The 25,773-nt window shown below is 38.1% G+C and overlaps 2 protein-coding genes across 2 annotated transcripts; one reads left to right on the plus strand and one right to left on the minus strand.

Annotated features, from left to right (window-relative positions):
• Positions 1-9,390: 9,390 nt before the first annotated feature.
• Positions 9,391-21,133, plus strand: LOC149048139 (uncharacterized). Its single transcript, XM_089199419.1, has 13 exons — positions 9,391-9,521; positions 9,846-9,922; positions 12,722-12,793; positions 14,191-14,522; positions 14,817-14,869; positions 15,085-15,129; positions 15,220-15,303; positions 15,484-15,567; positions 15,758-15,920; positions 17,050-17,483; positions 17,859-17,930; positions 18,430-18,558; positions 19,058-21,133. Exons 1-13 carry the CDS (start codon positions 9,510-9,512, stop codon positions 19,157-19,159), a joined length of 1,659 nt encoding a protein of 552 aa, XP_089055545.1. The 5' UTR covers positions 9,391-9,509; the 3' UTR covers positions 19,160-21,133.
• Positions 20,286-22,060, minus strand: LOC149048140 (DNA-directed RNA polymerase II subunit RPB3-like; the record flags this gene model as incomplete). Its single annotated transcript, XM_089199420.1, has 5 exons — positions 20,286-20,536; positions 21,198-21,253; positions 21,455-21,492; positions 21,795-21,901; positions 21,989-22,060. Coding segments are annotated over 5 exons (396 nt in total), but the record flags the coding sequence as incomplete, so codon positions are not given.
• Between the last annotated feature and the right edge of the window lie 3,713 nt (positions 22,061-25,773).

Below are 25,773 nucleotides of genomic sequence, written 5' to 3' on the forward strand. Positions count from 1 at the left end.
TATTAGCTAGCAGAATGGCCTAATGGGTATACAGAATGCGCTTAGGTCAGCATTTTGGACGGATTTTCTTTCTTTTTTTTGTACATATTCATGAATTTTTCGAAACTGGCAAGTTCCTTTTATAACGAGATTTTCACACCCTCATTTTAAATGGCAATTTCTTGTAGGCGAATGAAATCACCTTCATGAGCTATTTGACTTGATCACCTGGAAACTTTCCAAGCTCTACATGTTAGATTTCTTTACTTTCGTCAATTTTCCCATCAAGATCCCTAACAGGGGAGAAAATCAAATGTGATGACGTTATAGTTAATACCAGTAACTTAATCAAGCATCACACAATAAATCTTACACCAGTTAATCATAAATTACTTCACAATGAAATAGTCGAAGAACATGAGCGCAAGAATGTTAGGAAATTAACATATTACAGTACTTCCCAGTCTACTGTTTGCGATAAACATGGAGTTGGTATCGTGACGTATGTATAGTCTGGCTGTGCTTCTTCTTTTCCGGCAACTCCGCCATGAATACAACGACTCGGTAAGAATAACCACAGCCAGCACGGCCAGGCTTACGAGCGATTTCATTCCGACCTCTACAAAGTGTAAAAAAACTAATGCGAGAATGTAAACTAGCACAAAGTGAGGGAAGTCTAGAGCCTTGAATCTTGGCCTGCAAAATGCTGTTACACGAGGGCTCTCCATTACTAACCATACTACTTGAAAGGGCATTCGTCACCGTTTGACCGCTGTGGCACCCTAAGATCAATGTTGAATATTTGTATGTGTGATAACGCTGAACAATCAATGATGTAGTTTCAATGATTAACAGAGTAGACCAGTGAAGCCGAAATATTTTCTTTGCTATAAATGATTTGTTTTTCCGTCCTTGAAATCGTTTTTGCAAACCAGAATAGAAATCTACGATTTCTGAATTTGAAACTAAACAAAATAGTAGACATGGTAATTATCGTTCCGAGCCCTATTTTAACCTTTCACTGTCTCATACGGAGAAGAATCTTGGAGCGAGATTGTTTCCATCGCCCTTCCTGGGTGTCCCAGGATACCCAGATGAAAGTTCTCGTGTATTATCTCCAGTTCTCGGATTCTTTGGCTCAATCACCTTCATTATCGTCGGGAGATTTTGAGTACGAAACAAGGATGCACGTTCCTTCATCTCCCGATTTCCGCTTCATTATGGGTTTCTTGAATAAAAATCAATGAGAGATTGCAATGCTATTTTGTCATCAATCTGAACTTAAGAGAGGATTATATTATTATGGCACGTAATCAAACAAACAAACAAAAAACAAACAAAAATAATATAACATTTAAAGGGTCTGAATGGATCAGATTAAGGCCACGAGTATTAGCTCTCAAACAGTCATTTAAGTCATTAAAAGCATCTCTGGAAACAATTACCGTACGCTTGCATGGTTGATCTCTGGCGTGAATAGCGCATGCATGTTATAATTGTTGTAGTCTTATCAAGTGAATTATCGTTTTTTAAACGTTGAAATCAATTTCTGTCCTTCAGTTGCATATTTGGTGTTGTTAGGTCACATTACTAGTCTTTTTTACTCGCTTTTGCATCCTGTCAAGTTGCTATGATAACTATCATATCATTCCTACCTTCGCTATTGTCCTTTTGGACTGGGTCTCTTCTAAAGGATTTCTGAGACTCTGTGTAACACAAAAACAACCATATAATAAAAACATAACCATATAATTATCTAAGCACATTTACAGTTTTTCCGGCACTTTCCCGTTTAAGGATAAAAAAATTTTCTTCAAAACGTGGCCTTACGGCTTTCGGTTTTCCGTCCAAAGTTTAGAAATGTGTTTAATGCATCTGACAGAGAGCCGGAGAGTTACGCTTTGAAGAAAAATTTTGAATTAGTGAACGCCTTATTGCGCAATGCGATTTTTAATAATCTGAGATAAAATTAAGACTTAGTTACCTTCCTTCCATATTCATGCCGAGGTTTTGAGTGTACCTCTGACGCAGATCTTCGTCGAGGCGTCTTTCAATACAACATAATTCAAAAGGAAAAAGTATAAGTAGAGCATAAGAATTAAAAACATAGGGTTACAACACTTAAAGGATCCTCAACATTTGATTTGAAAGAGTTGAGTTAGAGGAGATCATTTTTTTGTAGGCTAAAACACTCTGATAGGATCATCAACAAACCTATCTTACCGACTGATGTAAGCTAAGCATTAAAGACTTACAGAAGAATGCAAATTGAATATATGACGTTTGAATTATAAGGTGATTGCATGGGCAACGACAAAGACGTTATCGAATTATTAAGTTAACATTTGTAACTGCATAATTGGAGACAATAACGAATGGGTGTTGTTGTTTTTTTAATAGGGAACAAAAAATAGAAATGATCAGACTGAATAATGAAATAATTTGTTGATCTAGAGCACCCAAAATTAAGGCTGGTGGTCTCGAATTGGAGACGTCCGAGGAGGTGCTATTTCTTTGAGAACTAACACGATTTACGTATTACCAATGGGACATACTATTTGAGGGGATACTGTTTTTAAGATTTCGTAATGGAAAATTGCAAAATTAAGGAAAATTCCACCGGAAAAGCCCAAAGATAAAGAAACATGTAAACGACGAAACTATCTCTCCATCAGTTTAGGGGGTGAGGTACACGCAGTTGAAATAAAATATTTGAACATATCCATACGTCGAGCTTCTGGGTTCAAATAATATAAGTGAAGATTTACGCTGAAATGTTAGAAAATATTAGAACTTTTAAAAGCACCTGATTTCCTTGATATTGTGGTCTACTGTCTTTACTTCCCTTATTAAGCAATCCCGACAATAGCCTAAATATTTTCTTGTTCTGTCTTCCATTTTACCAATTTCTTTGCGCGAGCAGCATGCTGCTCATCCGAATGTTGGCTTTGATTACGTAAATACTCAATTTTGACGAAAAGTTTCCTTTCCTGTTCACGCAGTTCTCCTGTAAACTCCCGAAGTTGTTGAATACAATCTAAATTATCCTCACTCAGTCGGCCAACTTCGCCTGTCAGCTTGATGAGAACTACAAATATCGAGTTACAAAGTTTTCGATTCTCCTCACAGAATAGAAGCAATTTCTCCGTGCTTTCGCCGTATGATGGATCTACATTATCATCAGATAAACAGTTTGTTTCTTGTCTTGTGCCCCCGGAGTCCCCATCACTCGTGTCTCCGTCTCCACAGTCCAGGTTTCTCTTCAGGTTAGGTGTCTCTTCAGGTTTTAAATCTCTGTCACAATATGACGCGTAAAGTTTTCCAGAGTAGTCTGCAAGAACGGCTTGCTTATTAGGGTTTGTCAAAAAAATTGAAACTACGATTAAATTAAACTGTGCGCTGTTGTAATTCTTTTAACCATACCATTAAATGCATAAACAGTGAAGAGTTATTTTTGCAATCTCGGATTGAAAATTATTTCTTGCCTTCCTCAAGTTCCGTTAAACTCTATATTTTAAAGCAGGGCTAGTACTGTTCATCACAGCGTAATTTATTATTTTTTTAAAGAGTTAGTTTCAAAACTATGATGAAATGCACGAAGAAAGTGAAATAAATTACCTCTTCCAAATTCACAGATTTTTCAAAGCTTTCAACACCCTTTACCACGTATTTATTTCCTTGCGCATCTTCGCAGAGCACAATCTAGCAAAAAAGACGGCTTTTTAATACAACTACACACGTATGTAGTTGTAACGAAAAATTCCCTGAAACAAATAAGAACAAGTAAATTATGTATATACCGCAGATGTAATAAGTCCACACACGCGTAAAGGGTTGATAGCTCTGTCTTTCCTACGCTGATGGTCCAGCCAAAGGGTAGGAATACCTTGGCAAAGTTGTCCCTAACGCCTTGAAACCCGGTTTAGAATGTGCCTCTATGGGTACAACCAACGGTGGAGAGGATTTTTAAGACAAAAGTTTGTGATTTCGCAGTTTATCTGATGGCTTGAATTGCACAGAGATCTAGCCGTCCTTTTCTTGAAGTAGATGCCTTTATCAGAGTTGCTATCTGCACTTCTGAGGAGGCGGGTGAGGAAGGGTTTGAAAAGCATAAGAGTAATTACAGAGCCTATCTTTACTCTGCGTGATATTTCAGAAGGTGTTGTTGCTTCACCACGAGAGAGCACAGTCCCCAGTCATCTCGTCGTGGAAGGAGCGGATCAAGTTAAGAAACTTCCTGGGTTAGCCAAGTTTCATAGGAATATTCCTTATATATATCTGTACTCTTGCAGCGTAAGTCCATTCCCTACTCATGTAAACATATTCAATTGTGTGGAGTAGCTGGCCTTTTATGCACTCTAACGGCTCTCCGCTAATAAGCATTCACGAATTGTTTTGCTATTGTTACATCTTATTTAAATAGCTTTTGAAAATTGATGCACATGATAAAGTTATTCGAGAGTTGCACAGACGCGATGCAAAACTGAATTACCAACCTTGTCGAGCTCTGTATTTAAGTCGTGAATTACTTGTAAACGTACATCTCGGCCCTTCGAGAGTATCAAGTTATCCACACCTAAAAGCAACAACATTTAACCATGAAAACGATTGCATTCGAAAGTTCAGAGTATTGTACCTTGTAGTTAAATGGTCGTTTGGCTACAAGGCCTGCGAGGAATTTTTAATTGCCTTGTTTGCCAAATTATTTTTTTCCATTTCAATCTTGATGCTTCTCCATATGAACTTAGTCAATAAGGCTAGTTCTGTTTCGAGATTTTATCTCGCTTTACTTTCCTTTTAAAATTTCGATGGGTTCCTATAAATAGCCTGTGAGGCAGCCCAACTAGTCCAAGATTTCAGATAGCAGCTTTTCCCATATAACTGACTAAATCTTGAAAATTGCGCCTCAGTCGCCTCTATTGCTGAGTTGCAATTTCCTGAACGACGAAAGTGGATTTTGCGGGCTAGCCACGTTAGTTTTGTAAACGAAGAAATAGCTTTTTTTATATGAGACTTCATTGAGTAAACGAGAAATATCAAAGGCTTTTGAGGGTCGTGGAATCGGTTGGGAGTGCTCCTCTGCCTCCTCAGACCTGTTTTGCGACGACCATATTCGTATCACTTGTGTAGAAGTATATAAGGAATGGAATGCAATTCATGTAGTGCATGACGATTACAAATAAAGTATTGAAAAAAAAAATTTCCTCCAACACTCCAGTGAAATTGTCAACAAATTGAAATGAAGTGTTAATGTACTGAAATGTAGTTAATGCACTAATCGCAAATCCTGTAAAGGCTATTTTGCCCATGAATTGTTGATGATTGAGAAGCTTTAATTAAGTTGGCAGAAGTTTCTAGACCGTCGCTGAGTTACATAAACAACTTACCAAAGGAATCGAATGGCGACGACTCGCACTCACTAAAATCACGCTATCAGGTTAATTTTGTTTCATATTTACCCTCTTTAGGAGTTCAGCCTTCCTTCACCTTTTGATTACCACAGATCTACCGAGTCAAATTGATATTTCGAAGCACAAAATTTGTTGGGAAAGCTCTCTTTCGAATACTGTGCTCCTTTAATTAAAGCGCACTTGTTCGCACACACCTGCAGCTTTAAGCCGGCGACACACCTGGCGATTTTATACGCCGATCGCAGCGAATTTGATCGCCACAGATCGCTGCGGACACGCTCGGCGATTTTTATTTCGCCGATCGCGACCTTCATCCCAGGTTCCATCGGGTGACGTTTAAAAATTGCGCGGACCAATGTAAACAAACAAAATAGCGACAGCGAAGCGGAAAAAATTGTTTCTGCTGCGCCGGAAAAGTGGAACAATTGAAAAATATGGTCAAAAATATGGATTTATTGAAACGCAGAGTCCTTCCTGAGACGATTACTGTAGTCGCTCGACGTTACTTCAAATAAGCAGGGCTTTTCAGACCACAGTGCGATGAAATTGACTTCTTCTTCTTCGATTCAGAAACAATTTTCGATTCCTTTCGCCAATGCTTTCTAAAGCATCCGCGAGACGCCCTGCCACCGCACTACTCTCTTCTCTATGTTTCCACACAAGAAGGAGAGTGTTTGCTCTGTCGGGACTACAATTGTCATCCTCGTCCAGGTTTTTGATTTTCGATGCAGAGATATCAAGCTTTGGTCCCAGCTCACGCCAGCAAGTACCTACATCATCACTTATGTCTGAAAGCTGCCGCTCTGTTACCACAGACCCTCTGGGGTCAATAATGTCTCCTGTGCACTACAAAATATATTTGAACTAATAGTAATCTATCAGATGTGTGGAATTACATTTTAAAAAATTATGAACCAGCTATCATTAAGGAAAAGAAAAATTAGTTACTAAGAGAGCAAAGCTGTACGTGAACAGTAGTTAACACGGAAAAGATGTTTCTGGCAGATGACGCAAGAAATTTGCGATAGAGGAATTCCTAAATGTTCTCAACAAGATTGCAACTTATAACCTTCCGTTTAATGGTTCGGATGCGAAAACTCCTCTGCGCTTGAAGGCCCGATGAAATCAAACTGTATGTGGTGTAAAAACTTTCCATTGGCCAGGGCGCCTGAAAAGGTCATTTTTGTTGTTTACACACAACTATTGGGAAAAAAAGTTAGTAATAGAGCGATTCTGCCTTTTACCTCGCTGAAAGGTGAACATCGCTTTACTGTGAATTAATTCAAGTATGAGGTTTTAATCTTCGACACATTTTCTCTGCTTGTTGTAGCTTACATGATCATCATTTGCATCTGTTAAAACGAAATAGATTCATAATTTCATATCATGAAGACGGAACGAAAATCAGTAACCAAAATGGAATGATATTTATCTCTCACTGAAATTTTTTTCTTTTTCTCTCAACTGACATGACTCTTAATCGTCTGCAAGTGAAGACGAACATCAGGAGGCATATATCCACTCGAATTTAGCAAAATTGATGATCAATACCGAATTTAGACTGAACGCACATTAAAATAACTCAAAAACTATTATGATTAAAAATGACTCATTGCGGCTACAAAATGAAAAATCAAGATAGTATGCGATTTGATTAAAGAGAAATACGCAACTTACAAAAAAAATCGATCCATGAGCTTATGTTTATTATGATTACTTATTTTGCATTTCAAAACCTTGATCAGCTTTACGTTCGCTTGTCTCTGACATTGCAGGCACTGTTGTTTCCCTTTTTGCCATCGGATAGCCCCTTTAATTTTATCCACCTTTAACCGTATACTTGGTGCAGTTCCTTCGTGGTTTGGTCTAGGTTTCGAAGGAAGAGGTATCACAGTATCACAGTTTTCGGTGACGCGCTAATCTACTTCCAGCCGTGGGGAACGCATGCGCAGATTATTTCTTTTTTCTTCCCCCAGCCTCCCCAGGCGACCGTGAAAATCAAAGATGACAGGTAAAACTTTCACCATTCGTGTACTTTTTTAGAACATTGGGTAAATTATTTTTAGATCGAGATTCTAACAACCCGCTCTAACATTTGCTTTTGTCTTAAATTTTGATATCTGCAATTATTATTGCATGCAAATCCTCGCATATCAAACAGTTCACCGTATTTTACTTAATAAAGAGAGGAAAACCCTTTGAATTTTCGTAGACTGGCAGTGGCAGAGTATGAGTCAGATTGAATTGACTTCGAGATCGGAAGACGAAAAACGTGAGATAGCAAGAGAAGTCGCCGGCCAAAAACAGCGACTAAAAGAGGAAGAAAATAATAACCGCGGGAAAAGGCCGAGAAATTCTTCAAGTGCTGATAATAATCCTTTTCGCGATTAGATATCTGCTAATTGTTCAACGTCTTTATTTACGTTGTAATTGCTCGTGGATTATCTGGATCCGCTCGCGAATCCAAACATACTTGATTGTGCTATCTGTTGACTTGCGAATAAAATACTTTACGTTCGGTTGAGCGTAATGAATTAGAACGTAAGATGCGCCGATCACACCTTTTAAGATATTCCTGCAAGGAAAAGCTTTGTTTCTTCTCGCGCCATCCTGAAAAGACGGTGAGATTTTTATCATCTTCCGTAGCTCTCCGAAACTTCTAAACATCCGGGAAACATCGGGTGAAAATTGGGTCAAGATCGGAATTCTATCGTTATCATCTCAATCATTTCGGCGACAAATGTTGCTTCGCACTGAAAAAATTATTCTCTTACAAGTTCCAAATTAATCCCTTAAAAGCTGTGCTTGATTCTTAAACCAAAATGATTTAAACTCATCGCAAGACTTCTCGTGTGATCACGAGCAATCGATTGAACAAACGAAGATGTTCCGAAACAAACAAAAGCTAAGAGCGAGGAATATCGGGCATAACTCGGTAGACTTCGTTGAGAGCTAAGAGGTCGTTCGTATTCTTTTGTTACACTCACTCACTCACTCAACAGGACAACACTATGGCTTTGCTTTTATAGGTAGCACTAGCCATAAAAATTGATTACTGAGCACCTCTGAATTTATCTCAAAGGATGTATTATCTGAAATCCCACCGCCAAATACGCTCCTGGAAGCTTCCGAGGTCTTTAGATTCAATAACTTTTGTCAAAATTCCCTTGACGATCATTTGTACAGGAATTTCAGTATGGGGAAGCCCCGTAATTATTCCATTACTTTCGGTCTGAAATTTAAAATCCCTTTGTTTTGACCTGCATAAATTTGTGTCAAGTCGGCAACATTTTCCCTCGAAATTGAAAATGATATAAGAAGTTTCGATGACTACGATTTTTTCATCTTATCCAATAATATGTGGAAAGAATAAAACTTTTCGCTTTTTTCCCTCTTTAGATTAATTGTGCTCATATACATATAAAATTTTGTCGTCTGATTAAGATCTGTAGGCAATCAGAATCAATTACTTAAGGATTATCAAGTTTTATGTACTTATCAGCGTCTATCATGTAGAACATAAACTATTTGTTACACAAGCATAGGCAAGATGTAAGGTATGAGCTTTAAATAAACAGTTAAAGACCTGTCGGGTTCACGTTATTTTACGTGTCACCTGGCATCAACAGTCGCGGTGCAAATGCACAAATTTAAACAGATAAGATTCATTGTCACCATTGTACATCAATTAATAATCTGTCGGGGGTCAAAAATCGAATATTACGACTTTAGGGCGACTCCGAGCAGCATGCATCAATCCAAAAAAGTACTTTTTCTCTTTACTCCTACATTAACAAATCTGCCTGTCTTATCTAAAAACCCAAATTGGCTCACGGATCATTTTTTTTTTCAAAAAATATATGGCGCGCGCGCCTTTCGCCTTCACCCTCGAGGCTCGTGTGGACTCTAAAGCTATCTCACATAATGCTCTGAGCGATCATCTGTGAAAACAAGAGAAAGCTATTTTTTCTGGATTTATTTTACGGTTCATCGGTCCATATAAACATCATATGACGTTATAGCTTAAAATGAAAGCAGTGATTAAACGACATTCATTAAGCTTCAAATACCTTGAAAGTCTGAGGTGACAGCTCCACTCAGGACATTTCATGGGAACTGATGGTGGCCTTGGTAAGAAACAGCTGGTCAGTTTATCACTTTCATTGAGTAATTTGCAGATTTTGCGTCAGTGGTTCGTACAGAGAAGTCTGCCAAAGTAAATTTGGCAAATAAGGAAAATAGTGCACCGCATTGCGCGGAAGTTTCGATTCAGGGATAGACTGCGCACTTTGTAATTCCACAGTTTTCCAGATAACGAAGATTAACCCATCGGACAGGTTAACAAACGGTCCAATTAAACTGCTCAGCGCCTATACGTAGAAACTTTCATACGTGTCTTGCTGTCTGATAAATCGAATTTAGTTTGTCTGATAATGAATGCCGTTCGATCACCAGACTGGAGTACTTAGACTGAGACGCTATTTTGGAGGAAACAAAACCCACGGACAACAACACCAAATACTCAGAGATAGGTAAGTACTTTAAAACGGAATTTCTGGAGGTTTTATTCAAGTCAAGTTCCAATATTGCTTAATTTCCGGGTGAATGCATTTCTCCCAGTGAAATTGCATGTGAGCAGTGGGGTTTAGAAATTTTGATTTTGCGCAAATTTATGCGCACTACATGAATCAAATACGACTGTGATAAATTAAGTTAAGTTAACTTGTTTTCCCTTTCAATTGATCTGCTATTCTATCGGTTTCCTTGTACGTTTCCGTGTACATATTTTAATCACCTGTTGATTGCACATGACGTAAGTTTCTGAGACTAGTTTCCCCCTTGCTTTTGATTTCCGCATAGTTATGGTTACATAATATTACGACCGGTGTTGGGCAAAGGGAAGAGTCCCTTCTAATTAAGGAAGGCAATTGGAAAAAAAATTGTGCTTATCTTGCAAGGTGTCATAATTATGGCTTAAGATGTAGTCCACAGCCAACAAAGTAGGTGTTTTTTTTTTACATCGTTAATCTTTAACGTGCAAGGCTCATCGTCTTCTCTTTAAATTCCTAACTGATTTGTTGCCCAAGAAGTCTTAAAATTTCTGCTGCTTCCAGCTGGCTGTTAAGATAGTAGCATAGCCTCCATATTTGTTTCGTCAATAGCAATCGTAGCTCAATAGGCAGTGTCAGCAGTATCATCATCATTCTGAGCCTGCTCAAGAATTAACAGATGAGGAGTTTTATCTATTCTAGGGTTTCTCTGGGATAAGGATGCTAAATACTAATGCTAATGCTTTTCCTACGTCATAATTATGTCTGGCGTTTTATTTGGCTGTTTGAATGACCACTAAATTAGCTAATGAGATACCTCGGTACTTTAAATGGAAGCCTATTTGCACTATTCTCAAATATGACCAATGGAGAGGGTAATCTTCGTGTAGTGTTATGTGTCACGCAATCGCCTTTTATCACCTGATCATTAAAGAGCTATCCATGTTTGTTACGTTCATGGGCTCGCACCAGCATCATGTATGGAGAATTTTTTTTAGTACTTTTTGTGTCTCGAGTTCTCCTTTAAAATCGTGCTTCGATTCTTTTTTGGAACTAGATCCTAACACCCCGCATTACCATTTGTTTCTATTTTCATTGCAGCCTTGCAAGCGAATGATTTCTTCGCAAATAAAACGGTCAATCTTAATAAGCTAATTAACGAAGTCATTAGAATTCTCTAGTAAAGAAGGGGTATCCCCCCTTAGAGTTGGGGGATTCCAAGATTTCACGAAACCCAAGAGCTTTGCTTGTTTATGAGGGGGCGTTTACTAAAGAGAAAATGAAAGTGAATTTGTAGAATAATCAACGGCAAATGTGCAAATCTTGACTAAGCCCAATGAAAAAAGCGATCTGGAGAAAATTAAATTACCATGCACCTCTGTATTCATCTAAAGGAAGGCATTTCTCTCACCTGGAATCGTTCCAAGCTTTGGTCAATTTTCGATTCATGATCGATGTCATTTAAACAGAAATATCATCACATAAAACCAGGGAAAAACCCTGCTGTATGGGGTAAGCCCCTAATAATGAAACCGATTCTTCCGGTCTGAAATTTCAGGCAAGTTACTTTATAAAGTGGATTTATAAATGATTAAAATCCTTTAGAGAAATAATAAAGTTGATCTACAGCTAAGTTTTTGGTGAAAACCACGTCTGGTGGCATAGATGATGTTTCCGCTTACAAAATTGTTTGCTTTATATTTCATCTTTGCTTGACTTACATAGATTTGTGTCAAGTCGGCAAAATTTTTAACCCGGAAATTACAGTAATCGAAAAGTTTCGATGTGCCTGTTCGATAGTTGTTTTTCTTATCCTATACAGAAATATGTGAAAAGATTCAGCCATTACGCTCTTGGTCTCCTGTTAGGTTAAGCACGCTCGTATAAACATTCGTGATCTAACAGGGTTTTTTTATACAATCAAAACTATTAAGTGTACTTAAGGATTGTTAATTTCATTTATATATCGACCTCAGCTAATGAGAAACCAGAAAATTTGCTACCCAACAAGTTAAGGCATGTTCCAGTACTGAGCATTAGTGGTTAGTTCTAAACAATTGGAAACTTGTCAGGTTCACGTCTTTTTAAATGTCACCCACAAATTAGTACGATTCACCCACGATTTGATTAGAGTCACGCACCACTTAATACAACTCATCACTCCATCAGCAATCGCTAAAATTTAAACAGACCTTATCCGATTCAATTTTATTATTCTTCATCAATTAATTAACTGGTATGGGACAAAAGTTCCAAGCATTACGTATCAATTCCATAAATATTTAATCTGTTTATCCACCATTATCAAATATGTTCGTTTCTTCAGTCTAATTCAGAAAATGCATGTTACGCGCGCGCCTCTCGCGGCCACCCTCGAGGCTCGCGTGAACTCTCAAGCCATCTGATAATTTGGGCTGAGTGACTATCTGTCAAAACTAGCTAGAGGTATATGAGATTGCTAGCAAACAGCGTATCGGTTTCCAACCTTAACCTTTTCAACCGTCTTCGAAAAAAGGCAGGAAAATGCCGACTTGACGGCGCGTGTCGTTCCATCCTACTAAATATAGCACCAAAGCACGATAAACCAAAAAGAAATACGAGTTTTGAATAGAAATTGGATGACATCGCCATTTAAAGTAGGTTTTCATATGGCTGAATCAAAAAAACCCCGGATTATTGTACTTAACAGTTCACTGACCCAACAATCACGTGACGGCTGGCCCGACAATACTAGACACGACAAGGAAATTACTTTTTTATTTAGTTTTGTGCGTGTTGCAGATCGAAGCTCTGCTCTGTTGTGACGTTCGAAGAAATCAGTGAGTGTGTTTCATACTTTCTCCTGTGGGGATCGTACAGAGAAGTCTGCTGATCAATATTCAACGCACAAAAGTAAACAATTAACTAACTACAATAAGCCACAACCTCGATAAAGAGACGACTGTGCGCTTTGTCATTCTCAAGTTTTCCTGACTGAGGTTATTAATCTTGGAAACAGGTAAAGCACAGGCCATCTGACAGATATACAACGCCTGATTTCGCCTTAAAAACTTTCAGACGAGCACTTGCTGCCGGGAGATTAATACTGTTTTGTCCAAGAGTCAGAACTGTTTGATCACTAGATTGGAGTGATTACTCTAAAACACTATCTTGCAATACATACGGACAATATCAGTAAATCCTCAGAAATGGGTAAGTACATCATAACGGTGCGGTCTATCCAAGCTAATTTCCAATATTATCAGTTACCGGAGTAATTTCCGGGTGGCCAGTAGTAATGTTAAGAAATGTTGTTGTTGTTGTCTTTTTATTGTTTAAAATTATGTACATAGTATGAATCAAATAAGGCTGAGGCGTTTAACGTTCAGCTGATCTGTTTTCCCTTTCGACTGATCTGCTATTCTATCAGTTTTCCTATCTGTTTCCGCGTGCGTAAAGCGTAAGCCTCTGATTTCCGCACGGTATTACAGTATATTCCGACGGCTGTCAAAGGGAAAATTCCCTTCAATTTAGAAGTAGCATACTTGACGTACCGGAAAAAAAACTTGCAATACAGGGTTTCTTAACTACATAATTATTTAACTTGTCGTCCACTATCAACAAAATTAACAGTTTTCTTCATTTCTGCTCGATATTTCGCATCATCAAATTGCTTCCTGCTTACTAATAAGACAATAACATAGCCCCCATATTTGGTCCGTCAAAGACGATTGTAGCTTTAATACTAATTACCAGCAGTATCATCATTCAAGTCTGCTTAACAATCGACTAAAAGAGGAGTTTTATCTATTCCGAGGTCGTCCTGCACCAACAAAAACAACTTTATCTAGGATAAGGATGCTAAGCAATGCTGTGCCTACGTCAGCATTATATCTGAGGTTTGCATTCCATTTGAATGACGACTGAAAGAAATACCTCGGCAAAAATGATCGGGGGCTCAGCTCGCAACTAACGTGTCTGAGTTTGCGCAAAAACTCATTTCCTCCTGTAAATCTCTCCATTTAATGAAACAATCCAATCAGTCAGTAAGGATTCGGTATTGGTCTACTAAGATGACGAAACAACAACTTTGCTATTGCCTAGCCTACTTTACCTCCGTTAATGATACAAGAATAAATTACTGGCGTATTAGCAGCAGACCGTCGAACATCACAAATATTTTTGTGTCCGATTATTAGGAAAATTTTTATCGCTTCTGTACATTTTCTCTGCAATTAATTTACTGAATGAAACCTGTTAACGCTTTGTAGCATGCATTCTTTTTTAACTCTGACTATGGTACTTTTAGCAGGTTGTTCCAGCAACAAGTGCAACGGGAAACTTCAGATGACAGAGGAAAATATAAATAAACGTCTCCTATCCGAGGAGATTGGGAACAAGTGGAGAGACCTGGCACGACAACTTAAGTTCACAGAGGCTGTCATTGACGTGATCGAGAGTGACAAGGGCGCTTCTACTAACGAATGCTGCATTGCGGTCATTGTAAGGTGGACTAATCAGAAGGGAGAGGATGCTACTGTCGGAAAGTTTGCTGAAGCTTTAAAAAAGATAGGACTCAGGAACGTAGCTGAAAGACTTCCGTGTATGTAATGTCGCTTCGTATTCGTCAAAGCGTTGGTTGACACGCGATTAAGGATGAACTAAATATTTCATTTTCTAAAGTTAAAGTAAAACCCTGTGCCTGTAAGATTTTCCCAATACAACTTTATTTTTCTGGGATGATTTTCTTTCAGGTCCCTAACTTTTATTTATATAAGATATACCTGACCCAATTTTTGGTCTTGTAAAAAGAACTATTTCTCTCGTTTTAATTATGAAAAGTGGAAATATTAAACAGTATGTTTACTAATTTTTTTAACATAACTTTAATTTTCAGGTTTCTTGTCATCGGAAGAGGACGACGAATTAGGAGGAAACGACTCAAATCAAGTAAATTCTCGAACTTTTAGCAACTTGAGGTGTAATAGGCTGATGCCTCAAGCCTTCCTAAGAATATTTGCTGTAGTAGTGGCTAAAGTTTTGTTGTCTCGAGTAAGGTCTAAGACGTTCTCTCCGTTAAAAATTTGAAGTAAGCAAGAGTTTAGCCCATAGAAGAGTCATTGGCCTGCAAAATTTTAAAAGTTTGATTTGTCATTTTATCTTAGATGGAGAGTACAATAGAGAAAAACTGGAACCATTTGAAAAAAGAGGTGAGAATTTATTTGAAAGTTTAGTTCTTCAGGTTTTTAACAGAATTACGTATTTCGAATTAAAACGGACTTGTGTTTATCAATAAACAGCGCCAACAATTGCAAGTGAGAAAGCAGGAGCTCGAAAATGAAAAGAAGGATATAACAAAACAGCTTAAAGACAGTTTAGAAGAGGTTGGTAAATAATTTTAATTTCTGATGGGCAGCTAGTTGGATATTTATCTTTCTTTACGTTTCCAACCAGCATGGTAACGAATCATTTCTTGTCAAACGACGGATACCTTATCTGATAATTTCCCCTTGATAGAAACAAAACAAAAAAGTGCATTTTCCTTTGTGCAATTTAATAAACAGAGGAAGAAATTACGCACAAGAATTCAAGAACTGGAGGAGGAACTGTCTAGAGTAAAACAACAGCCTCACGAAACTTCCCAAGAGGTTGGTAACCACATTTTCTGCTCTGTTCTTGTTTTTGCTTCTTAAGATATTAGACATACCTTGCAGCTCATTCCAATATAATTAGATGAATTCCCATGATACCCTGTAACAATTGCTCAATGCTCCAAAAAATAATTAAATACTAAACGACATTTCTGAAATTTTATCTTTCATTTAATATGTAACACAGGGTCAAGAGTGGAAGACTAGAACTTTAAAACTGGAAAAGGAGTTGGCTGGAATAAGAGAAGACAAATCAGAACTGGTAGGCATATGTTACTTAAACTACGTTGAACGTTACAGAAACAGCTCATATTTCCTAAACGTAATGTTAAAAAAAATATTTAACAAGAGTTAAAATCATGGTGATTTTTTTGCAATTTTTCCGTTTGGGGTATGGACTTGCTTTTTGAGAAATTTCATGAGCCTATTTACAAGAATGGTGCGCTTTTTTGGCTCATGGCTCGTGTACGACGACCTGACTGACGTTGTCAGAGTAACAGTTAGCACAGGGAAACAGAGGAACAGTAGGCACAGAGGAACAAAGGAACAGAGGAACAGTGGGCACAGAGGAACAGTGGGCACAGAGGAACAGTGGGCACAGAGGAACAGTGGGCACAGAGGAACAGTGGGCACAGAGGAACAGTGGGCACAGAGGAACAGTGGGCACAGAGGAACAGTGGGCACAGAGGAACAGAGGAACATAGGAACAGAGGAACAGTAGGCACAGAGGAACAGAGGAACATTGGGCACAGAGGAACAGTGGGAACAGAGGAACAATGGGCACAGAGGAACAGTGGGCACAGAGGAACAGAGGCACAGAGGAACAGTAGGCACAGAAGAACAGAGGAACAGTGGGCACAGAGGAACAGTGGGAACAGAGGAACAGTGGGCACAGAGGAACAGTGGGCACAGAGGAACAGTAGGCACAGAGGCACATAGGAACAGTAGGCACAGAGGAACAGTGGGCACTGAGGAACAGTGGGCACAGAGGAACAGTGGGCACAGAGGAACAGAGGAACAGTAGGCACAGAGGAACAGAGGAACAGTGGGTACAGAGGAACAGAGGAACAGTGGGCACAGAGGAACAGTGGGCACAGAGGAACAGTGGGCACAGAGGAACAGTAGGCACAGAGGAACAGTGGGCACAGAGGAACAGTGGGCACAGAGGCACAGAGGAACAGTAGGCACAGAGGAACAGTGGGCACAAGAGTAGGAATAGAAGAACAGTGGGTACAGCAGAACGGCAACAATATGTAATTAATCCATCCAGGCTTGTTGTTGTTATTTATTTATTTATTTATTTATTTATTATTATTATTTTTTAAAAGTAGTCGGGACGGTGGAAAGAAGCCTAACAAACGAGCCTTAGAGCTATATTAAACGACCTAGATTTCTACGTTTTTTTTTTTTCACTGCAGGATTGGTATCCCTTCATAAGCAAAATTAGTATCTGCGGTATTCAATTTAAAAAAAATTAAGAAGATGATGCAGTAGGCACGGAGGATGAAATCGACGCAAAGCTGAAAGACCTCGACGAGCTCCTTCGTAAAAATGTAACATCTTTATTGGAGGTGCCAGAGATAAAAGAAGACAAACTGAAAGTTTCTGTCACGCTCGACCTTTTACTGAGACTCAGTGTAAGTCTACAGGAGTTGTACACCTCTGTCCTCTCCATGGTGTCTGAGTGTTGTAAATGCAGTGAGGAAGTGAAACGAGAGTTTTACGACTTTGCGTATCACGGTCTTAGAGCAGAACACAACGATGTGGTGCATCGAGTTGAGGATTTGGCAACGACACAAGAAAAAATGACCGACGAAGATAAAAAGAATTTTGGTAAACTCCAACAACTTCAGACCAATCGACAGAGACAGGTTGATAGGCTGGAGAACCTGTGGAGGGGTCTATTCTCACCGGTAAGAATACTTGTTATTCATTGAAAAATAAGGATTTGACCGGCAATAGCTATATCTTGAGGCATTTTTGGAAGAAAAGAAATCGCAAGTGGTCTCAAGTAGATTGGAACCTCAGATCTTCTGAGCTGCACTATTTTTTTTCATGACGAAAGGACTTGATTGACATAGCTAACAAAATTGAATGATATATCATTCTAATAATCTGATAGCTTCGTTTTCGTCTTGGAAGAGACCAAAGAGTTGACTGTGTGCTTTCATCGAAAATGTTCATCATTGGAAAGTCGCTAATAAATTAATAACTCAAACACAACGGACAAGAAATATCAGGGATATAAAGCAGGTCTAATAATTTTTTTTTGTCTCTTTGAACTGCAGCCTGAAAGTCTCCCTGAATGTACACACTCTGACCCTTGTGGAGCGACTGGAAAGACTTGTCGCTCTAAAAAGGTAAAATTCATCTAATGAATGAAGTATATGAATTGCGCGTCGAAAAAGGGAGGTTTAGATAAAGCTCTTGTAAGAGAACGTTTATTTTCATGATTCTTTCCATCCCCTCTCTGTTTGATTAGGAGACACGCGTTCTGCATGTTCGTTCCTTACTTTTTTCTGGTCTTCGTCGCATTTAGAGCTTATCATTCCGTGGCGGATCCAGGGTAGCGCGGCATGGCTGATCCAAACCCCCCACCTGACCTCTGGGTATTCATATTACTTGTCTGAAACTAAAGAAATCAACTTTAAATATTTTAATTTTTCTTATCTTGAAATATAGCTTCTAAGGGCTATAGTGGAAAAAAGAAAATAACTGTGTTTGTTGAATAAAATGTTGGACCCTCAAATTAAAAATTCACGGCTTCGCCCCTGTTGTCAAGCAGTTCTTTATGTTTGGCAGCCCTGAAGGCATGACCTTATTCATCCCTAGCGTAACTTTTTTTACTTTGCTGCATAGGACTTGAGACGACAATGTACAGACCCTGGCGCCAAACCCAAGCAGATCAGGCCAGGTGAACAGAATAACAGCCCAGAAACAACAACAACAACGAGCGAGGATGAAAAATATGAAGTGTGTTTAAAAAAGGTTGGTCCCGTAAACATTGCATTAATTCTCTTATGGAGGGTACCCGTATATTGGGTAGAAAATCCTTTCTGTCTCGCTCTTTCACCCCCACATACGTATCTGGGTGCACCAATGTGTCAAATTTTTGGGAGCTTATCGCAATTTTGGAAAATTGCCGGTGACTGATCGCCTACAATGTACTCTGACTCACTTTGTATTTCTGAAACTGGGATAAATTCCGGCAAAACACTCTCCAATTTTTCGGTCTGTTGGTTAGTTTTGAGTGAAAGAGATTGCATGAGGCCTGATACGCGTCAATGATCTAGGAATTAATACTTTTTTTTCTGAATGAAAATTGAAAAAGAAATGGAATTTATTAAGTTATAGAAGGAGAAATAGCATGGCAAAAAACCGAAGAAGCTGAACACTCATTTCTTTTTTGTCCAGTATCAATCCCGGGTATTGATCCCACAATACCTCTACATTATTTGCCATGGAGTAAATGATTCTTCTCTTGCAGTCCAAAAAGACCACGATAAAGACTATTTTCAAGATAAAAGAAAACGAAGGAAAGACGTGTTACCTAATGTCCTATTCACCAAGAAAGCACAGGGATTCTTGACTGCCTTAGGGAAGATAGTTGACGTAAATCTAGCAAACGCACATAGCCAACAGAGATTTAACAAAAGACACAATCAACGAAAATATTACGAATGTACAAAGTCAACAAAGATCTAGCAAGACACAAAGTCGGCGAAGACTTAGCAAACGTACGAAGTCACATTAGAGCGGTTAACCCTTTACACCCTAACATCAGTGTGCATATTCTCCATACTGTTCTCTATACATTTCCAGAAGCTTTATACGTTGGTGATTATTTTCTTGATTTTCGTGAACTTTCATGTTTTCTTCAAGGTGACATTTTAAGGAGAAATTAGATGCTGGTCACTCTTAAGGGTTTAAGGGTTAACTGGTTAATAGTACTTAGTTTCGAAGGAAGTCGAGATCCCTCGGTAAACGACATTATAACCAAAGTGGATATGAAATTGACGATGACAAGATCCCAATACTATAATGAATCTGTCATCATCAAGGAAGGTGTCTCTAAGTACGTTCAACCGTGCAACATGCACTTTAAGACGTTGCAAGCATTTGGAGCTATATGGCAAGTAGAATGCAAAACCTCGTGTTCTTAAGAAAGTGGGTGGGAGTCTGATGAAGAATTTTATTTTCTCTTAAGCCATGCAAGTTAGCAGCAATTTCTACGCGATCTGAGAGTTATTTGCCGCCATGATATTGCAGGAGTTGCTCACTGGCAGGTGCTTTAAACTTGACAAAATTTCAGCAAGATTTTCTGATTCAAATGTGACAATTAAAAATCAAAAGGCCCTCCTTTGTCACACAGGATTGCAGTTAACTCTATCAACAATAGCTAAAAGCCATGGTGATAGAAACACACAAGCATGAGGGAGGAAAAGCACCGTCTTTATAAATTATCAAAGCACTATGATTTCTCATTTGCAGCTTACCCAAGAAAATCATAGACCCCAAAACTAATGATTGAAACGAAGATTTCCCATTAATATCCATACACGAGCATCAATTTTTTTCTTTTGTACGCGCGAGGGGGAAGCAAGCGCTTAATTTACGAATGAACAGGAGGGGTTTGGCCCTGGAGAAATATCCGCTATCTTAAGACGCAAAGAACACAAAAATCACCATCCCGCTGAATTAAACCTCAGCAAAACTTTTAAGAAACATGGTTGTTTCTGTTGATAAGACATTACTTCAAGTGGCTATCAGATCTTTTCATTACAAAATGAGTTTTCTATTATAAAATAAATAACTACAGAAACATTGCACTGGGAGTCGGTCCCTATATGGTCAAGACATCAGCAGCTACTTCATGGCTGTGTTGAGTCTGGAGATCACTCAGCTTTTTCTTGAGCACAGACAGCCCACTCAACACGATAGTCTCAGGTCTTAATGAGCCACAGGACTACAAAATACAGAACAGCAACATGAGACTTGTTCTGGATTTAAAATTAAAAAAGTTTCCAAATGCTTGATACAGCTTAGCATCTTACAAAGTGTTTACACGACATAAATGTAAATTATCTAAATGATACCTTACAAATGCAAAGATCTTGCCTGCTATGGCTTTTTTTCTTGCTGGTTTTTAGTTTCATCATTATCATCATTATTAATGTTATAATTACTTCAATTACTACAACTATTCTTTCATTTTGTACACGATGCTTTTATTGTAGCGTTTTTAAAAACATTAAATAGTGTTAATCGAATGTTACGCATATAATTATTACAGTATGTAAGTAAGTAGAGTGTCTTAACAGTTAGACTTTGCATCACTAACGCAAGATACATATCAGAGTTACTTTGTAGCAGTGTAAGCTTAACTAGTTTTGTAAGTTATTATTATAATATATATCATTATTTACATAACATGTATGTTAGCCTTGTATCCATGTAAGTTGTGTTAGTAATGGTATTACTGTATGTCTAAGTATTGTATTGAAAAAAAAAGCCCTAGATTAAAAATTGTATACAAAAAAGAAATTAAACAGAATAAAACAAAGTAGTTTAAAATGGAATTTAGAAAAGAGATAAAAACCACAAAGTCCTTCAAATCTTTATCTTACCTCAACGTTTATATAAAATCTGTCTGCTTTAGCATTTGGATCAAATGGTGCTTGATCTGAAAAAAACAAACAGGGAACTTTTGTCACCATCTAACGATTTCAGTTTTTAAGTAAATGTAACCTTTCACAAGTAGAGTTTGTTGTTCCAAGTTGATCCAAGTATAACTTTCGCATTATACTATACCTTGGAAACTGCTCAAAGTTTTAATTGTCTGGTCACAACTTAGTTTGGTAATTCAGGTAAACTATCTACTTACGGCTATCTTCATCCAGTTCTGTGTATTCGCTCTTTGGCCTAAGATATAATGTTGAGAAATCTACATGAAAATCAATTAAAATGATGGGAAGAGGAATGCTAAAGAATTTCTAAAAAAAAATACCACTTTTGAATAGCAAGTCTGACCAATCTGACCTTAGTCTACGTGTAGCTGTACTTCCCCCCCCCCCCCCAAAGGGTTAGAGACGTTCCGTCCCTTCCGTTTCACCTTGGGAGTGGGGGAAGGTACAGCTACACATAGGCTAATGTAAAATTGGTAAGACTTGCAATTCAAAAGGTTTACTGAAATGAAGAAGCAAATTAGGTTGAAGCAAATTTACCATTCCTCTGGTCTTGGATACGTTGTATGTGTTAGGGCATTGTCAGGGTCATACTCAAATGCCACACCTGCTGTGGGGCTCCATTTGGCATATTCCTTTGCAAATCCCTAACAATATCACAGCAAATTCAGATGTTGGAACAGCATACACTAATCTAGTCATGTAATAAAACATAGATGGAAGATGTAATTTACCTTTTTGGCAAAAGCTTGCAACTTGAGCTCCTGTAAGTAAATTAGAGAGAGAAAGGTACATGTAGATGAACTTCAATCAAAGGTACAGTTGCTGAATGCCTTTAAAACTTCAATTTCAAATTAATAAAAAGCACATGATTGTTCAATGACTACTTGCCTTAGGTTTGTAAAATAAATGTAAACTAGTCGAAAAGTTACTTTCTTTCTTGCTTGATCAGGTGAGTGCGGAAAGAAAGCAATCATAGCGGAAAATAGAAAAAAGTCAAGTATTTTCCACAGTCATTTCCCTCTTTCAAAGCCAATGTTTTTTAGTTCTTTACATTAATGAAATACATTAAAAAAATTTATTTTTCTGTCTAGATGGCCTAAAACCCTGACAAGTCAATAGAAACGTGCAAATACACCTCCTCTTGTGTAATATTTAGTTAATTTTTTGTGTTTTAGCAAGCTAAAACCGATCAAAAGAGCAGACATCAAAGTTTGAGTGAATGGTCAGGCGTGGACGAGATAAGAAACATATCAAAACCACTGATAGTTCATCAAATGAGTTTGATGGAGATACAGAAGACCTTTAGCAAGGAAGGGTAATTCGCAAATGTTTTTGGATAGTTTGAGTTTATAGTTACGCTAAGCTTTTGATCGTTTTCAGGGAAAATTCTTGATCCTCGAATTTGAAAAGCACTCGGGGATCAAGTGTTTATTCACTCTGACTTTTCGATTGCAAAGTAACTCGACTAACTACATGTTTGACTCCAATACCTGAGATTTCATGGAAAATCAAAGAAGTCGAGACCGAAAAAAATGCACTTAGATTCAAGGAGGTTCTCAATGGGGTGATGGCTTTTAAGGCTGATGGTTACAATTTCGGCGATTTTACGGCTACCAATTTAGTTTTTTTCCTTCCTTCACGGTTAACCTTTCTTACGACTAACAGTTAAAATTTGACCGTCTCTACGCCTAACGGTTAGTTCCTGTTCAAGGAATGTCCATTCTGCATATACTGTCTCGGTGCAGGTGTTTGTTTACAGTTGATACAAGTGATTTACATCTTTCGGCGTCTGAGTGTTGCTGCAGAAGAATACATTGTTCCTTTCAGCATCCTCAGAACTGATAAAAAAAAGGGCTGAGTGACTTCAAGATATGGTAAAAACAAAAGGTGACTCACGCTTTACCACGTATTTATTTTCTTGTGTATCTTCGCAGAGCACAATCTAACAAAAAAGAAGGCTTTTAAATACAACCACACGCGTATGTAGTCAGTCAATATACCGCCGGATTTCATAAGTCCACACACGCGTAAAGAGTTGAGAGCTCTGTCTTTTCTACGCTGATGGTCCAGGCAAAGGGAAGGGATACCTTGGCAAAGTTGTCACCAACGGCTTGAAACCCGGTTTAGAATGGGCCTCTATGGGTACAACCAACAGTGGAGAGGATTTTTAAGACAAAAGTTTGTGATTTCGCGGTTTATCTGACGGCTTGAATTGCACAGAGATCTAGCCGTCCTTTTCTTGAAGTAGATGCCTTTATCAGAGTTGCTATCTGCACTTCTGAGGAGGTGGGTGAGAAAGGGTTTGAAAAGCATAAGATTAATTACAGAGCCTATCTTTATTCTGCGTGACTTTTTAGAGGGTATTTTTGCTTCACCACAAGAGAGTACAGTCCCCAGTCATCTAGTCGTGGAAGGAGCGGATCAAGTTAACAAACTTCCTGGGGTAGCCAAGTTTCATAGGAATGTTCCATCTATATATATATATATATATATATATATATATATATATATATATATATATATATATATATATATGTACTCTTGCAGCGTAAGTCCATTCCCTTCTCATGTAAAAATATTCAATTGTGTGGAGTAGCTGGTTATGCACTCTAACGGCTCTTCGCTAATAAGCATTCACGAATTGTTTTGCTATTGTTACATCATATTTAAATATATTTTAAAATTGATGCACATGATAAAGTTATCCGAGAGTTGCACAGACGTGATGAAAAAATGAATTACCAACCTTGTCGAGCTCTGTATTTAAGTCGTGAATTACTTGTAAACGCATAACTCGGCCCTCGAGAGTATCATGTTATCCACACCTAAAACAACAACATTTAAGTGAAAGTTCAGAGTATTGCACCTTGTAGTTCAAAGGTCATTTGGCTACAAGGCCTGCGAGGAATTTTTAATTGCCTTGTTTGCCAAATTATTTTTTCCATTTCAATCTAGATGCTTCTCCATATGAACTTAGTCAATAAGGCTAGCTCTGTTTCGAGATTTTATCTCACTTTAGAGTCCTTTAAAATTTCGATGGGTTCCTATAAAAAGCCTGTTAGGCAGCCTAACCAGTCCAAGATTTCAGGTAGCATCTTTTCCCATATAAACACTAAACCTTGGAAATTGCTCCTCAATCGCCTCTACTGCTGAGTTGCAATTTCCTGGACGACAGAAGTGGATTTTGCGGGCTAGTAATTAATTGATTGATTAAACGAGAAATATCAAATACTTTTGAGGGTAGTGGAATCGGTTGGGAGTGCTCCTCTGCCTTCTCAGACCTGTTTTGCGACGACCATATTCGTATCACTTGTGTGGAAGTATACAAGGAATTAAATTAAATTCATGTAGTGCATAATAATTACAAATAAAGTAATGAAAACAAAATATTTCCTCCAACACTGTACTCTGGTGAAATTGTCAACAAATTGAAATGAAGTGTTGATGCACTGAAATGTAATTAATGATGTAAAGGCTATTTTTCCCATGAATTTTTGATGATTGAGAAGCTTCAATAAAGTTGGCAGAAGTTTCTAGACCGTCGCTGAGTTACATAAACAACTTACCAAAGGAATTGAATGGTGACGACTCGCACTCACTAAAATCACGCTATCACGTTAATTTTGTTTCATATTTACCCTCTTTAGGAGTTCAGCCTTCCTTCACCTTTTGATTAACACAGATCTACCGAGTCAAATAGATATTTCGAAGCACAAAAATTGTTGGGAAAGCTCTCTTTCGAATACTGTGCTCCTTTTCTTAGAGCGCACTTGTTCACACACACCTGCAGCTTCAAGCCGGCGACACACCAGCGATTTTATACGCCAATCGCGGCGAATTTGATCTCAATCGTCTGAAAGTGAAGATGAACACCAGGAGGCATATATCCACTCGAATTTAGCAAAATTGATGATCAATACCGAATTTAGACTGAACGTACATTAAAATAACTCAAAAACTATTATGATTAAAAAATGACTCATTGCAGCTACAAAATGAAAAATCAAGATAGTATGCGATTTGATTTAAGAGAAAGACGCAACTTGCAAAAAAAATCGATCCATGAGCTTATGTTTATTATGATTACTTACTTTGCATTTCAAAACCTTGATCAGCTTTACGTTCGCTTGTCTCTGACATTGCAGGCACTGTTGTTTCCCTTTTTGCCATCGGATAGCCCCTTTAATTTTATCCACCTTTAACCGTATACTTGGTGCAGTTCCTTCGTGGTTTGGTCTAGGTTTCGAAGGAAGAGGTATCACAGTATCACAGTTTTCGGTGACGCGCTAATCTACTTCCAGCCGTGGGGAACGCATGCGCAGATTATTTCCTTTTTCTTCCCCCAGCCTCCCCAGCTACCGTGAAAATCAAAGATGACAGGTAAAACTTTCACCATTCGTGTACTTTTTTAGAACATTGGGTAAATTATTTTTAGATCGAGATTCTAACAACCCGCTCTAACATTTGTTTTTGTCTTAAATTTTGATATCTGCAATTATTATTGCATGCAAATCCT

This window comes from Pocillopora damicornis, chromosome 3 (genome assembly GCF_964200805.1).
Source record: "Pocillopora damicornis chromosome 3, jaPocDami1.2, whole genome shotgun sequence".
In the NCBI taxonomy this organism is placed as follows: domain Eukaryota; kingdom Metazoa; phylum Cnidaria; class Anthozoa; order Scleractinia; family Pocilloporidae; genus Pocillopora; species Pocillopora damicornis.

What these genes read in the sequence shown, in the direction of transcription:
- LOC149048139 (XM_089199419.1), top strand. An exon ending in AAAAAAAATATTTAACAAGA is followed by an intron (nt 15,921 to 17,049) that starts GTTAAAATCATG and finishes AAAAAAATTAAG; the next exon opens with AAGATGATGCAGTAGGCACG. An exon ending in AGACTTGTCGCTCTAAAAAG is followed by an intron (nt 17,931 to 18,429) that starts GTAAAATTCATC and finishes TTTGCTGCATAG; the next exon opens with GACTTGAGACGACAATGTAC.